The following is a 15,758-nucleotide window of genomic DNA, read 5'->3' as shown; positions in this document are numbered from 1 at the left end:
CTTATATTATAGTTATATGGTTTTATTTTGTATTATTTTACTTGTATTGTAGTTGTATGGTTTCATGTTGCATTGTAGTTAATAGTTAGTTTATTTGGTATTTTTGCTAGTTGAATGTATATTAAAATTATTTAATTTAGATATTATTTAATTTAGATAATAGTTTGAAAAAGATGCTTAATTCAAAATATAATGCATGAATATGATTGAAGATTGATAATTAAAAAGGCTTAAAATTTTTTTATACAATTTTGAACCCAATGTGTACAATTTTTATCTCAAAATAGCATAAATAAAAAAATTTAGGCCGAGATCCAAACCGACTTAAACCGTTAACCCAACCCAAACCGACCAATGATTATCGGTTTGGTTCGGTTCGGGTTGAACATGATAGTCGGTTTTGTTTGGTTTCGTATCCAATCCAAACCGAATTGATCGGTTCGGTTTAAAAAAATCTATAAAACTGAACGAAACCGCATCGAGCCCACCCTTAAGAGAAAGAGTGTAACTAATGGATTTATCGCCCTCTTTCCACAGAGGAGATAGTAAAAGCCAAAAGTACTAGTACTAGTGTAGAGGGTCTATAATCTGTATCCAAACCAACATTGTGGAAACGTCAAGACAGCTGATGTATGGATCCCTCATCCCTCCCTATTTCAATTAATGTTTGGTAGAAAAGTAGTTACAGTTGACCTGTACATCCTAGACTATTTTTTATCGTCTGCAGCTAGCAAAATATGTTTGTTTCTTTCTTCCAGATTTGATTTTGTGTGGAAAAAGATGCCTTAATGCTTTTTATCAGATTTGATACCAACTTCTCAAATACATATGCACTTTTATCCAACCACCCACTCACCATATGATGTATTTTTGGATATGTATATGTATATATACATATTGATAAATTCTTTGCTTGGAACTGAAGGAAAAAGAGCTTTCATAAATTACGTAGTCTTTTCCTACACTCTACTATAGGGTAGGACCTGTACTTTATATGTATATAAGACATATATATAATAATATTCCAATTAGCTGCCATAATAATATTCCAAGTAGCTGCCATGGTAGTGGCGGGCGGTGATAATTTTCCACCTTATAAACTATTCAAACTAAATAGGTTCTATCTTTTGAAAGAGACGATTAGTTGGTGCAAATTAGAGGGGCCGGGGGTTGAAACCATTTTAGCTTGTCGCTGTCTGGTTCCATGCTTTTAGTGTGGTTGGAAGTCCTAGATAGCTACTCACTTTAGTCATTCACCCTAAAACAACAACAAAAGAAGTTGCTTACTTTATTCACGTTTTGTCAGTGCTCAATGATATATAGAGAGAGAGCACATGGCAGACGAAAAGCTCCAAAAATTCTTTTGATAATTTGTAATAATATTAATAATGTCATAGAGATATGGTAGAATTTTCGTAACAAACATAAAAGACTGGCGGGGAGGTCCATTTGCTAGCTAACATAGTTTGCTTTAAATTGTTTAGTCAAAACTGGATGGATTAATTGAGGAGGGTCCTCGGTCCTTCCTGGCTCTTGGATATTTTTTAAACTTTGATTGCTATATATGTGTGTGTGTATATATATATATATATATATTGATTTATTTTCCAATGTGACGGCCAATTAACATATATAGATGACATAGTTAGTTTGCTACATAAAATCAAAATATATATGTGTGTATATATATATATATATTATTTTGTTGAGATGAGATAGTTGTTAAACTGATCCGCTAGTTGTTGAACTGGTCACATAACCGCATATACCATCTAACCCTATTCCTAAATGCATTCATTGGCTTCTTGGCTCAAGTTAGAAATGTATTTTCACCTTCCGCAGAGAAAATCTGGGTTTGTTAATTTGAAGTGGGCAATGAAACTTAATAAATTCATATATAGCACATGATCTGTTAAATGTGGTTGGGTCATATCGGTCAACCACTTCCCTAGCTACCAATCGAAGTTGCTTCCAAAATATTGGTTATGTGGCAATGTCATATTAGCGCTTTAAGGTTTGTTGAAATTAACTAATCACTTGACTAATAGCATTTTTTTCATATATTTATATATAGGATTTTGATGTGTTAAGGGAGATACAAACCTAATCCATTAAGAGTATCCTATGTGACATAAACCATCAATGCAAATAATTAATATGGAAATAATGCATGTGTCATATAGAATTGACGTGTCACAAAAAGGTGTTGTTTTCCACATACAATCAACAAATGGGCACATATTACCTCCAAAATATCAACAAATGCGCCTATAACGTTGTAAGTAATTATATTATAAAAAAACGTGGTAATTAATTTAATCACTTATAAGCAATAATAGTTCTACCATTTTTTTTTTATCCCATCTTATTTACCATTAATAATCGTTGAAAAATAATAGTAAAGAAATAAAAAAATATATGTATATATTTTTTAAGATGATATGAGATTATATTTGTTAAAATACCATTGATCCCAAAAGTTTAAGCTAATGGAAAGTGGATTTTCATTTTATTTATATTTTTCTCTAACACTCCCCAATTCTTTGTGTGGAGTTGTTGAATTTTGAACACAGGATTTTTTGGATTTTTAGCTCTGATAAATATCATTAATTTCAAAAGCTTAAGTTTATGAAAAGTAGACTTTCATTTCATTTATATATTTTTTTAATAATATTAAGTGAAAAGTAGACTTTCATTTTATTTATATATTTTTTAATAATATTAATAGGGATATATATATATATATATATATATATTTAAAGAGAAATGGGAATAGAAGATCTTTGTAACATGATTTTTGGATAGTATGATTCAATAAAAAAGATTGTTTATAATTAATTAGCACAATAATGTTAGAATTTATTTAAAATTATGTTGTTTATATTTTCTTGATACGTTAGATGGATTTTGACTAAGAGTTGTAGTTGTAGTCAAACTATTTTCCTCTTAATTGTGTAATAGTTATTTGCTTTGTTGCGTTGCACTTTTTAAGCATGGACTAATGTATAAATCTAAATATTCACTGTGGTTTTAATTAATGATTTTATTGTAGTTGCATATTTTTCCAACTTCTTTTATTAATATATTTTATTCGGAAGGAGTGGATTTTAGTTTAGAAGACAAATCTTATTCAATAAAACGTACGGTTTTATCATTGTTACATATCAATTAGAGTTTTAATCAAGTTGATTCTACTATATTTTAGCATCTGCTTGTTTTATAAAGTTAATTTGGTTGCAAATTTTAAGTAACTTATTTTCTAAAATTTTACTAATTAAAATGAGGATTATATTAGAAAAATAACACATGTATATATTTTTTGAGATGATATGAGATTATATTAATTGAGATATTTTTTTAAAAATACGAATGAGAATAGAAGATCTTCATAACATGATTTCTGGGTAATATGAAAGATTATTTATAATTTATAAGCACAATAGAACAATAGGAATGAAGAAAAAAGATAACATAGGCAACCGACCCGAAGCACCAGCCACGAAGTCATGAAGTGGTAGTGGCTGCTCATTCTAACGAGCATATAAATAATAATAATAAGTATATGATGTGAGAAAAAGAGGGGTAGAGGAATAATATTAGACAAAAAGAAAACACGGGGATTTCAAAGGGAGAAAAAAAAAAAAAAAAAAAGGAGAAGAGCAAATGAAGATATTATGTAGTAAAAGTTTTTATTCATATAAATAAAACTAAAATCAACATAAATATTGTATACTGATACATATAAATAAAATTAAAATCAAATCTAAAATACACTTATAAAAATATAAAAGCAAGTGAAACCAACAAGTACCGGTTAAGTGTTAATGGTTGCTGTATAAAAAAAAAATATACATATAATTATGGGCATCTGGAAGAAATAAGGGAGATAATCGTTTTGGGGAACCCCAAAAAAAAAAAAAAAAAACAGCAGAAGAAGCTTTTTGAAAAAAAAAAACCCTTTACATTTAATGCAGTATGTTAGGATGAAGAAAAACCAGTTGTTCTGTGGGAGTACTAGAGAAAACCAAGTAAAAGAGAGAAGTGAAGGGAAAGAAGATGTAGAAGTTTAAATGATGTGTGAATTTGCAAATAAGTGGTGGGATGGAAATTGATACACACAAAAGGGGCAGAAGATCCTATTTATATAATGAAAATAAAATTACAATAGAGGATAGACCTATTTAAACCCCTAATTTATTTATTTTTCTCCTTGATGTTTGCATAGATAAGATACTTTCACTTTCATTTCGAGGTTTCAAGTGATAGAAATGCCCCTTTTTACAAATCAACTTGAAACAGATAAAAAATATTTCTCATTGTTTCAGAATAAAACAACTTAAACCCCTAATAATCAATGGCAAAGATATGACTTAAAATAAGAATTTTATTGCACAATAATTCTTAGTTCTATAAACATAAAACAATGTATTATACATATAAATATTAAGAAATAATAGAAAAACTAATATAAGTCGAGATAAGAATTTAATTCTTTGACTATTCATCCTGCACTAGTTGAGAAAAAAAATTAATTCTTTTGCTTTTCGCCCTACATTGGTGCTGAAAGGTCTTCTAAATGAGAAATATCTCTTAATATAACGATTTTCTTTTGAGACTAGTAATATTTCAAATTTTCAAAAATAACAAACAAATTAATGAATAATCTTCAATAGTAATGAATAATCTTCAATGAATCATCTCTCTTTATAAAAATAAATGATTATGAATTAAAAAAAAGTGTTCTCCTGTATTTTTTATTTGTATAATAATAGATATATTTACAGATGGTTTACATTCTGTAAAGAGTTAGAATGCTTTAGAAAGTTTGAAGCCTCAAAGGTTGTATAGTTTCCAAAACCAATGGATCTTTTCACTTTGAAGTCATATTATTTCACTAAAATACCGTTTCATTCTAAAATAAATATTCTAAGCGTTTTGAATAATTGGGCAACCAAATCAAAGGAGATGACATTTGACATAATTATTTATTATTAAATATAAATTAATAGTGTCTTGTTATCATGGAAGCTAAAAACTAATGAAATAATGATAAAAAATAGGATTAGTAATTTCTAAGAATAAAAAATTGTGAAATAAAATAGCTATTCTTATTATTTAGTTTGATGCAATGATGAAATATAAAATTGAATAGGTATAAAAAAAAAAGAAAAGAAAAGAAAAATAGGCAAGAAAAAACCGCAGAAAAAAAAAAGTATGAATTATACAAAGGAAAAAAACTATTAACGTAAAGGTGTGGGTTTTTCTATTTCTTTATAAATCGAAATTATAAATCAAAATTATTGAGTTATTGTTAAGAGAATATAGATTTTAAGCATCCTTCAAGAAATAGGATTTCCTTATTTTGAGGAATTCGTATTTCATTGAAAAAAAATAAGTTTAATTTTAAAAAGAATACCAAAATTTTAGAATATCTATTTTATTTTATCATTTAATTCATAAAAAGGGTACTCTTAATTGTATTGATTGGTAAGGTTAGGTATATATATAGAGAGTTACCAAAATTGTTGCAAGATAAATACAATTTACCTAACTATAGTTACTTCAAATAAGATAAAGGTTACAACGGTAAAGTTACAACAGTAATAGGATTATGTATTATCGTCTATTACCTGACTAAAAGCATATTTCTCATATTATTTTTAATAAAATTATCATCAGCGATTCAAATTAGAGTTGGAATATGGTTGAAATTAATGATATCACTTGATTCACTTCTAACTCGATGCATTGAAAATTTGAAATGCCTATTAATCAATCAATAATTGTGTTTAATTTATGCTTTTTTTTCATATACTACTATCCATATATGGTTTGAAAATTTACTCCTAAACCGGAAATTTTTTTTTTGAACCAATGGTTAGAATATCAGTGAAGAAGACCACATATTCTAAATGGTATAAAAAATAAAATATATATAATGTGTTTTTATGCGTATATAATTTATTACGACTTTGTTTTGCATTTCTAATTCATAATAAATATATAGAAGTACAATTACAATTCTAGCACTTGTTTATGCACAGTCTTATATATATATATATATATATATACATATATGCACATCTATTACAAATCGTGAGTACTAGTATGGTATGCGCTTGAAATTATATTACAAGGATTGAAGATATGCACTTCTGAATTTCACACACACATGAGATTTTTATATGATAAAAAATTTATAAAGAAATATTTGTAAAGACAGTTATCCATAATTATTAAATCATGAAAATCATACAGATTTGATAGTTATGGATTTTATATCATTTTATAAATCTTTTATCAAACATATTATAATATATATATATATATATATATACATTTTATAAATTAAGAAAGGGAAACTGAAAGACCAACTTTAGTTGTCAGTTAATTAATAAAAATATATATATATGTAGTACATATAGCATTGTATTTTTTGGTAGTTAATATTTTAGCTAGCTTTGGACCCATTCAAAACCATTCATAACGAATCAAGAACCTAATGATCATATCCATCCAATTTCCAACGTACATTTGATCATCAAAGCGCAAACTTTAATTCAATTCCTACAGTTTGAAAACTCAAGATTAAAATTAGTCGAAAATCCCAATATTCTTTTGAATTATTAATTATATCCTTGTAGATTTTTTTTTTTTTTTTTTTGGGTTTTGTTTTTATATATAAAGCACAAGGTTTTGGTTTTCTGATAGAATATAAAGCATAAGCTTAGAAGATCGACATTCAACAATGTAGTGTGTAATTAACAGTAACACGTTCCACGACCAGGATATACACCGCATATAGGAATATATGATGTCGTGATGGATCTCTCTTCCATTTAAACACATTCCTTCCTAAAAATAGTTTGAATTAATTAATATCCTCGTACGTAGATCGCACTGCCGCCAATTGAGAATTGATCAATTCCATATCCTCCTAGATATGTTCACATCAATAAATAATAATATTAAAATTCAACATGCAGCACTTGCCGCAATTAATATACATATGCATATATTATATAAATATTATACGGATTTGATAATTTATAGATAGAGATATATTTATAATCGTCAAATTGTATATTTTTTTAGATTTGATAATTATAAATGTCTATTTCTTTTCATAATTTCCTCACAGTTTTCCCCTATTAAAACTGTAAATATGTTTATTCATTTATGTAAATGAATGGGTGGGGTACAATTTATTTATTGTATGGTGGCTTATGACGTGGAGTTTTATGGGTCAACCACTCAACCTGATAAATAGAAATTGCATGGCTTTTGCCATTGAAGATTGTGGCACATCTGTTCCACTGGATTCAAACTGGTTACTTCGATTTCATCATTTTTTCAAATATTGAGACACCGAATTCAATCCCTGTAAAAATTAATAATCCAATGGAACAGAAACATTAATCATACTTGTCTAAATTATTCATAGGGAAGTTGAAATTCAAGAAACATTGGCAATATCTCTGTATATATATATATATATATATATATAAATACTAAAAAATAGCAGTGTGCAAAAGTAAACAGATCTGGAAAATTAAAAATTAGGAAAAGATAGATGCGATAATTGTATAAGATCACTTTCTATAAAGTTGAATAAAAGCAACCACACAAACAACAACAATGATTACAAAGGAGAGAAGACGACAGATCAATTGGGCAGGCAGCGGCTTAATCAAATGACTTATGACTTACGGAATTAGGTCAACATCCAAATCATGTGTACATGAATTAACGTTGTAATTTAATTTTAATCTAATTGATTTTTCACATTGGAGTGAATATTAATTATTATTAAATATTAAGGTAATCAAAAGTGAAGGGCGTGAAGACGGGATGAGCCTGATTCTCTATCAACTCCATGTGCTTGCTGGACAAGTGCATGTAAACCACCCAATCGCCGTTCCCTGAGGGGCTGGGCATGGGCATCACATATCCGGCATCTCCTCCCCATGGAAAGTGATAGGACCCGAAAGCGGGCCTTCCCCATCCGAAATCAACCTTGGAAACTGGGAATCGCTGTCCAGACGACACCACGAAAGCCGGCCCTTCTTGGCTGCCGGTGGCGTATATCCTGGCCAAGCCCGGCACGGGGCGGTGAGCCTCGACCCAGTCGATCAAGCCCAAGAAGTGATCCTTGGTGACTGCGGCTTGTATGAATTCATGGACTTGTGCGGCAACCCAATGCAGTGGCTTCTGGATGAGATCCTCAACCTTGATGCTGCCAAAGGGAATGGAGAGAACATTTCCGAAGTAGGATTCCATGTTATTATTATTATTATTATTATTATTATTCCCTTGTGTTAATCTCTTTCGTCCGTCCACCACAATTCCCATTTTACAGAGCTTCTGGGCATGGTCGTGGTTGTCGTGGGCGTGGCATGTGGCAACCATCTTCCAAAGGAATGCACTGAAAGACTCCAATTTCGTCCTGCTGCTACTGCTGTTGCTGCAGTTAACATGGCCATGATTATGGTTATGAATGCAGCTGGCAGCTTTTTGAAGATGGTCAAGTTGGTGGGCTTTAACGTAGTAGATGCGGCTTATCAGATGGTCATGGTCATGGTGGTTATTAATCTCAGCTCCACCAGCTGCTACTTCAGGATGTGCATGTTTTGGAGGCGGCAAAGCGGTGACCGGGATGTACATGTGGTCGATGGAAGGGTGGATGGAAGCGGGACGGCGAGGGTTGAGCAATGACCTCCTGAAACATGGAAGGCGTGCTTTGGAGTTGGTGTCCGAGTCGGAGTCGGAGGAGTGAGCTGCTGTTTGGGCCCAGGACACCATAAACATGTTCGCTGAATGTGCGTCCGCTATGCGATGGTCAAACGTGCACCCCACCACCATCCCTCCGCACTTGAGCTCTGTTACCTGCATTAACCTTATCAATTATATTTATCCAATTAATATTTTCCTACACCCACCCACACACCCACCCACACACTTAATTATATAATATACATCTTTTTTCTTTTTTCTTTTTGCTTACAATTATATAATATATATCTATATATTATTCTTTTATATTATATATATATATATATAGAATACTGTTCTCTATGGGTCGTGAACGGGGCCAACCCCATCAAACTAACTTTGATATTTAGGTTATCTAGTTAAGGTTGAAAATTCCAACAGATTCCGATGCTGCCTTTTATATATATCTGGGGCCTTTCATATATTATATCCGCGGGGCAAAGGCAAACCCACATGTACCAAACTTTCATGGCCTATAACATTTTCCATTTCTAAACTTTTCAAAGTTCATATCTCTTGCCACCCAACATTTAACATTTATTTAAAATTTTAGGTTTTAACTAAATTAACTTATACAAAATCTGTTTTTTTCCCCTTGATAAAATAAATAAAATATTTGAAGTTTATATTGGTTTCCATTTTACGTGTTACTTTATTGCATTTATAACACAATATGAAAAATGACAATATTAGCTTGTTATTCTTCCTAACCATGTAAAGGCAAAACATATTTTTTATAAGTCAATTTAGTTAAAAAAGTAAATTTTTCCCTTCAAAGTTTTCACGAAAATTTTGATTTTTTTTCCTCTAAATTTTCTTCTACGAAACAGTGACCGAGGTGACGGTCGTCCGTCTCTAGGTGGGCACAGTAACCATTTATATGTATATATTATTATTATTATTGATGAGGAATAGTCCGAAGAAGTATCTATTTCTTTATCGGAGGGGACCCCCTGTGAGGCCATATCCTCAGCTGACCGTACGTCTATATTTATCATATGCTAAATATATCTAAAATTTAGGATCAATATAGGCAGAGCAGCACAAGATGGGACCGTGCATCTGTGTGCATGGTTCAGCTCGGCCAGCTCGTGAAATTTTTTGGGACTGATATTGTAAACTAATTAATTAAGAAATTAATATAATGTGGATGGTATTTGTTTTATGTTTGGAATATATATATATATATATATAGGTATATTGATTTGGTTGGCTTTGTAATCAGATATTTTTTATCTGGGCAGGCAAATAAATAGTCATTTTGTGACTCAAATATATTGGATATCAAAAGCATGGAAGAGAGATGAGAGAAAACTATAAGAAGGAATAGATATAACAAAGTTGAAGCAAAAGGGAAATTAATTAACAAGGAGAGAGAGACCTGGACAGCGAGAACACCATGCTTCTTGGTGAGAACGAGTTTTCCTTCAATGGTTTGATCAGGGTTATAGAGATTGAGATGTTTAAGCTCAACATCTGCAAAAGCTTCAATGAAATCAACCCCACGGTTATTGCATAGAAGCTCAGGCTCACCGACAGAGTTCGGGACCACCTCGCCACCAAAGGCATAGAAGGAAGCAAGAGTTTCAGCCAAGGCCTTTTTGAGGACCCCAACCATGGACTCGAAGCTGCAACTGTAAATTAGTTTGTTGTCAGGTGAAGATGAAGATGAAGATGAAATATTTGGTTTCTGGTAACAAAAGAACAATCCCACGTCCACTGGTGGAAGAAGCAGGTCCAGATTGGAGAGTGGCAACCAATGTTCTTGCATCGGCAGAACAGCTGCCACCACCTCTTTCTTGCTCACAATCACTTTGAACATGTCTGTTCCTTCTGAAACCATCGATCTACTTCTTAATTAATTATTTTTATCTCTCTCTTTGACAATATGTATGTACGTATGTTTTTCAATATATATATATATGAAAAGAGAGACAGAGAGAGAGAGTCAGTGAGACAAAGAAAGAGAGAGAACCAATCGAGAGAATTAGATGGGGTTGTGAGGAAACCAGCTCCTTTCTAGCTGTTGAATTTATAGGCAAAAGTGGGAAGCAGAATTGGTAAAATATAATTATTCTTTAGTCGAAAATGTCGTATATTGTAAAAGCCAGTTCCAACTTTCCGACAGCCCTGAATTTTTTTCTAGCGAAGAGCTATACGGTAAAAAGGACGTCATAATTGAATACTTTTCAAAGCAAAAAAGAAAAAAAGAAAAAAAAAATTAAAGCTAGTTGAATGCTTGCTTTAAACGTGTTTTAAAATAGCAAAAATATCTGCCACGACACTGAAATTTTCTTTTTTTTTTTTTTTTCAACACAAAAACCACGGTCATTGCATATTTTGGTTTATGCTATGCCTAAATGTAGGTGTATAAATTCTGCTGTCCAGTCCCGTCTAAGTACGAAAATTCGAGTTGAAGTGGGTTTGGATTGAACTTTTTTGGGCTGGAGAGAGAATTCGAGTTGGATTGTGTCGGATCAATATACCACATTTAAAGTTGGGTTTTTTCGAAAAATAGGCACTGTATAAATATAAACTTGAAAAATAGCAAAAATTTTTTTTTTTAAAAACTAATCCACTTTTAACCAATTTGGACCAGAATATCCTTGATAAAGATTTTTTTCTTTTCTTTCTTTTCTCTATCAAAATGCATGTTTTTTTTTTTTTTTTTTTGGTTGTTTTTGGTTTTCTTTCTACTTTCCCTCTCGATAGCTAGGGATTCTTTCTACTTTCCCTTTCAAACACCTTCTTTGCACTCTCAACACCACTGATATCGCCTTCTCTATTTCCACATATTTCCTCCATTTTTGAACACCGCATCTGCAAAACAAACTGTAAAGAAGCAGCCAAATACGAGGTCACGAAACCATCTGTTTTCACCTTCTGCCCAATTCAGGTCTCGAATCGCATTTCTTCGACAGATCTCGGCTCTTGAAGTCAGGTTTCCTTCTCTTCTCTTCCTCCTCTTCTCTCCATTTACACCCTTGCTCTATCTCTCTCTCTCTCTCTTTTATTTTCTTCAACCTCTGGAAAACCTAGCTTACAGTTTCTTCTCAAATAGCAAGGGGTTTGAATTATCTACATGAGAATTATAAACTAAAGATGGCACATAGGGGTATTAAAACTGCTAATATCCTTGTTGATGATGCTCTAAACGCTAAGATATCAGACTTTGGGAATCCTATCCTTTATGCAGAGGATGGACAGGACAATGAATTTAAGGTCATCAAAGTAGAAGCAGCACGGTGAGTAAACAAAGAACCAGTACCCCCTTTGAACTTAATTTGTACTAATTTGTAAATGAAATGGCTATTTAATTTTATACATATAATCAAATTATAAGGGACAGAACAAGTACTATAATAACTAGTATTTTTGGATCGATACAGTGGATACATCATAAATGGCTCACAAGTACCCAATGTACAGAAAGATATCGCAAACATATATGTCGATGGTTATGGTGTTGTTGTACTTGAAATTGTTAGTGTGAAGAAAAATGCAGAAAATAAATTCAACCAGAAGCAGCGTGAGTTTCTGGTAGAGGAGGTAAGCAAGTAGAGATGCATGGCTGCAAACTTATTAAACTTCAATATTATGTGTTAATTAACTTAATTTGTTTAAGTATATATTGCAGGCTTGTCTTGCATAATCAAAACACAAGCTGCTGGAATTAGTGGATAATTGACCATCTTAACGTTAGTGATGAAGTGCACCAATATATCCACCGCTGTCAGACCCACAACGTCTGATGTTGTAAGTTCTCTCATTGGTATGAAAACCATTAACAAAATCTCTATGCTTTCCTCCATGGATAAGATCTCCGAGAATCTTTGCAAAAACTATTTCAAATCTCTTCTTCATGACGATGAACAACCACCACCTTTTTGTTTTCTCGAACTATGCATAATGTTTGAATATTTCTAGAATGTATAGCATAGAAACATTCTGTTTATGAATAATGCAGACGATCTTTTAGATGCATCCACTTCTTTCTGTTTATGTGAATGCCTACACAAATATGCAAGTGCATGTTTTATTTTTATTTTTATTTTTATTTTTTTTTCATGTTGTTTTGAAGTTGATCCAAATTTCCTATGGTTGCTTTGCTTTGTCTCTCTTCAAGAATAAATAATGCGAAATTTTTTGCTAGGCTGTTAGAGAATAGTTAGTACAACTGATGTTTGAAACATTTAACATATCGGGCTTCTATGCTTCAGAGCAAGCAATATTGTCACTCTATGCAGTAGGATGAATCTCAAGATGCACTGTTGATATTGGCCATGGAAAGATAGGTATATTTTCTATTTTTGAGCTTATGAGAATCGGTTACTAATCAATTCTGGATTTAATGAATGTTTTTATAAGCTATTTTTATAATTGTTTTATTTTTCATTGTAGAGCAAGTCTTATGTTTAACTTATCCTGTCTAGCATATAATGGTTGAGATTAGAATAACAGTATTGATGGATATGTTAATGGTCCAATATCTGGATACATGTGTAGTTATAATTGTTTAGATGCTCAATATACAATGTATTTTTTATTTTATTTTTAAATTCTACAACAAAGAATTTTTTTACATTTCTTAGCAATCACTGTCCCATTATAACAAGTGAAAAGTCATAAGCAGAATACTTTATAGAGCATTAGGTCATTAATATGTGAAACTCATGACTAACAACCATAAAACTGGTGGCTTTGCTTTAAATGTTAGTTTTTCTATTTTATGTCTTTCTATAAAAATTAATAAATGAATGGTGAAAATGTTGCAAGTACTAGAATACAGAATCTGAAATGATTGCATGTCACACATTATATTCTGCCTATTTTTGACACGTTTTTTTAATATATATTTGTTGGTTTTTATACTCTGCACAATTCAGCATATTTAGTGGTTTTATACTTTGCACACTTCAGTGAAAGCTAGGATGATGGGGCTCATTTGATAATTTGGCCTTCAAGAAACTTCATAAATAGTAATTGACCACTCTATTGCTAATTTGCGCAAGTCTACATATTCATAGTTTGACTGATCTTGGAAGGAAACTATTAACCTTTGTCCTTGGTGAGGTGTGGCATGTGCCTCATAGAATTTGCGCATGAATATAGTTTCTTTTATATTTCTTTTCCTGTAATTATGGAAAAAATAATTAATGCCTATGAGAAATGGCAAAGTGAAAATTACATAAGAGGGGAAGAAGAGTGGAATATAGATCAAAGAATAAGGTTGAACTACCAATTAAAATTCCAACACCAAAATAATAAATTGATGCTGTCATAACAAGTATTGTGTGTCTCGTAGTCAAGTGGTAGGTGGCTCTAGATTCCTCTTAAATTTAGTTTGGGGTGTATGTTTAAAGAAAGGTTAAAGCTGTTTCTATGTTTTAAGTTTGTAATTTTTATTTCGTCGGTATTGTTAGGAAGGATATCACAAAATTCTCAAAAATTGTATCATTTACTTTCTTTACGTAAGGGACATTTTTTTTTTGGGGGTATATATGCAATATGCTTTAAGGCATTAGGTGTATTCTTAATTAAAGGAGTGGAAGTTGTGTTTGTTTAAAAGAATGATAAGGTCATTTCTCCATGTTGATAAGGTCATTTCTCCATGTTTGGGGCTTGTCCTGTTTCATTGCACCTAAAGGTGTGTCTACTTAAATGTTGAAAATAATTTCAAAGCTATATTTGGGTTGGCTACTTGTCATGCAAACAATAATTCATAAACTTCTTTTGTTTTCTTTCTCTTATTTGTAATTTCTGATGCTTGTGGTGGAAAATTTTCTCCTTTTAAAGTCAAACAATTTTGACAGTAAACTCTTAATGCAGTTTTAAAATACAATTTCTACAGTCAACTCTTAATGCAGTTTTAAAATACAATTTCTACTCATAATTCCCCTTCTCTGGTTCTTGAGCTGTTTTATGATCTTTTGATGGCAATGAATGGATAAAGTGGATAAGAAGGATTTAACAAATATTAGAGGAAACTGGGTATGATCTCACTGTTATCTATGCTACAAATTAAAATTTGACAGTTCAATATGCTTTTAATTTTTTTCTTTCTTTTTTTTTTTTCTGAAAAATTCCAAGAGAGGTTTTTCATGGTGTTTTTTTTTTTTTTCTTTGGTGATGTCTTTAAGAATTTGAGGACTTGTATATGGCATTAAACAATATGATCTATATGTAATTAAACAATATGATCAATATATAAATAATTAAGTTTTGTTAATAATATTGATTTTCTATTTCTTTCAGCATTGGAGAAGCAAGTGATGGATCGAGTAGAAAATTGAAACACAAAATTTGCAATCGTAGAGTTACAAGTGCATGCTAAGAAAATTACACACACATTCACAGAGATAAAAAAAAGAGAGAGATAAATCGAGTTCTTCAGGAGGAAGTATGTTCATGAGGCTTACAACAAAGAACTAAGCATATGAGCTGGGTGGTGATGTATTTTTCTTTACTTTTGTCATGTTTATAGATGCATCTTTTTTATTATATTAGCCTCTTAATAGTAAAGATAATGGTGGCTTATACTGTTCATTTAACGAACATAATGATGTGTTATTAATGTAATGATAACTAATTGACCTTATAGAAAATGTGCCATGTTTATTTATTAGAATTCCATTATGCACAAACATCTTACGAGCTCAATTGCAGATTTTGTAAAATTTTCCGCTTGTCGGAAAATATTTTCTCCAGATGGAAAAATTTTCATCCAGATGGAAATTCCATATAGTGACCAATTGAAGCTTCCGGATAATTTTCCGCTAAGCGAAAATTTTTTCCTCCAATTGGAAATCGTTTTTCTTCTGTTGGAAAATTTTTCCTCCATGCGGAAATCATTTTCCTCCTGTTAGAAAAAATTTCCTCCAAGCAGAAATTGTTGCATAATATTTACTCCTATCAGAAACTAATTTCTCCACTTGAAAAATCAATTTCTAATAGATTATATAAGTTAATAGTAGGGTAAAAAAATT

General features: G+C 31.2%; 2 protein-coding genes across 6 annotated transcripts; one reads left to right on the top strand and one right to left on the bottom strand.

Moving 5' to 3' along the window:
• Nucleotides 1-7,582: 7,582 nt before the first annotated feature.
• LOC107428091 (coniferyl alcohol acyltransferase) lies at nucleotides 7,583-10,820 on the bottom strand. The gene is made up of 2 exons (XM_016038553.4): nucleotides 10,154-10,820; nucleotides 7,583-8,886 (listed from the first exon to the last, which is right to left on the bottom strand). Exons 1-2 carry the CDS (start codon nucleotides 10,613-10,615, stop codon nucleotides 7,810-7,812), a joined length of 1,539 nt encoding a protein of 512 aa, XP_015894039.3. The 5' UTR covers nucleotides 10,616-10,820; the 3' UTR covers nucleotides 7,583-7,809.
• A 595-nt stretch (nucleotides 10,821-11,415) lies between these two features.
• LOC107428095 (cysteine-rich receptor-like protein kinase 44) lies at nucleotides 11,416-15,400 on the top strand. 5 transcript variants are annotated; one of them, XR_007237526.2, is made up of 5 exons: nucleotides 11,416-11,713; nucleotides 11,834-12,017; nucleotides 12,162-12,321; nucleotides 12,410-13,067; nucleotides 15,028-15,400. XR_007237526.2 is itself a non-coding variant. In XM_048462425.2 (4 exons), the coding sequence occupies exons 1-3, from the start codon at nucleotides 11,875-11,877 to the stop codon at nucleotides 12,422-12,424; spliced, it is 318 nt and encodes a 105-aa protein (XP_048318382.1). In that variant the 5' UTR covers nucleotides 11,420-11,874; the 3' UTR covers nucleotides 12,425-13,067; nucleotides 15,028-15,400. The 5 variants fall into 5 exon arrangements, 1 of the variants encoding a protein (XP_048318382.1); XR_009635009.1 differs by having other exon boundaries at nucleotides 11,419-12,017; nucleotides 12,410-12,544; nucleotides 12,926-13,067; XR_009635008.1 differs by having other exon boundaries at nucleotides 11,420-12,017; nucleotides 12,410-12,528; nucleotides 12,926-13,067.
• The last annotated feature ends 358 nt before the right edge of the window (nucleotides 15,401-15,758 follow it).

Source organism: Ziziphus jujuba, chromosome 12, assembly GCF_031755915.1.
Source record: "Ziziphus jujuba cultivar Dongzao chromosome 12, ASM3175591v1".
Taxonomy (NCBI): domain Eukaryota; kingdom Viridiplantae; phylum Streptophyta; class Magnoliopsida; order Rosales; family Rhamnaceae; genus Ziziphus; species Ziziphus jujuba.
Note: the sequence above shows the minus strand (reverse complement) of the source record. Positions and strands in the feature narration are given on the sequence as shown.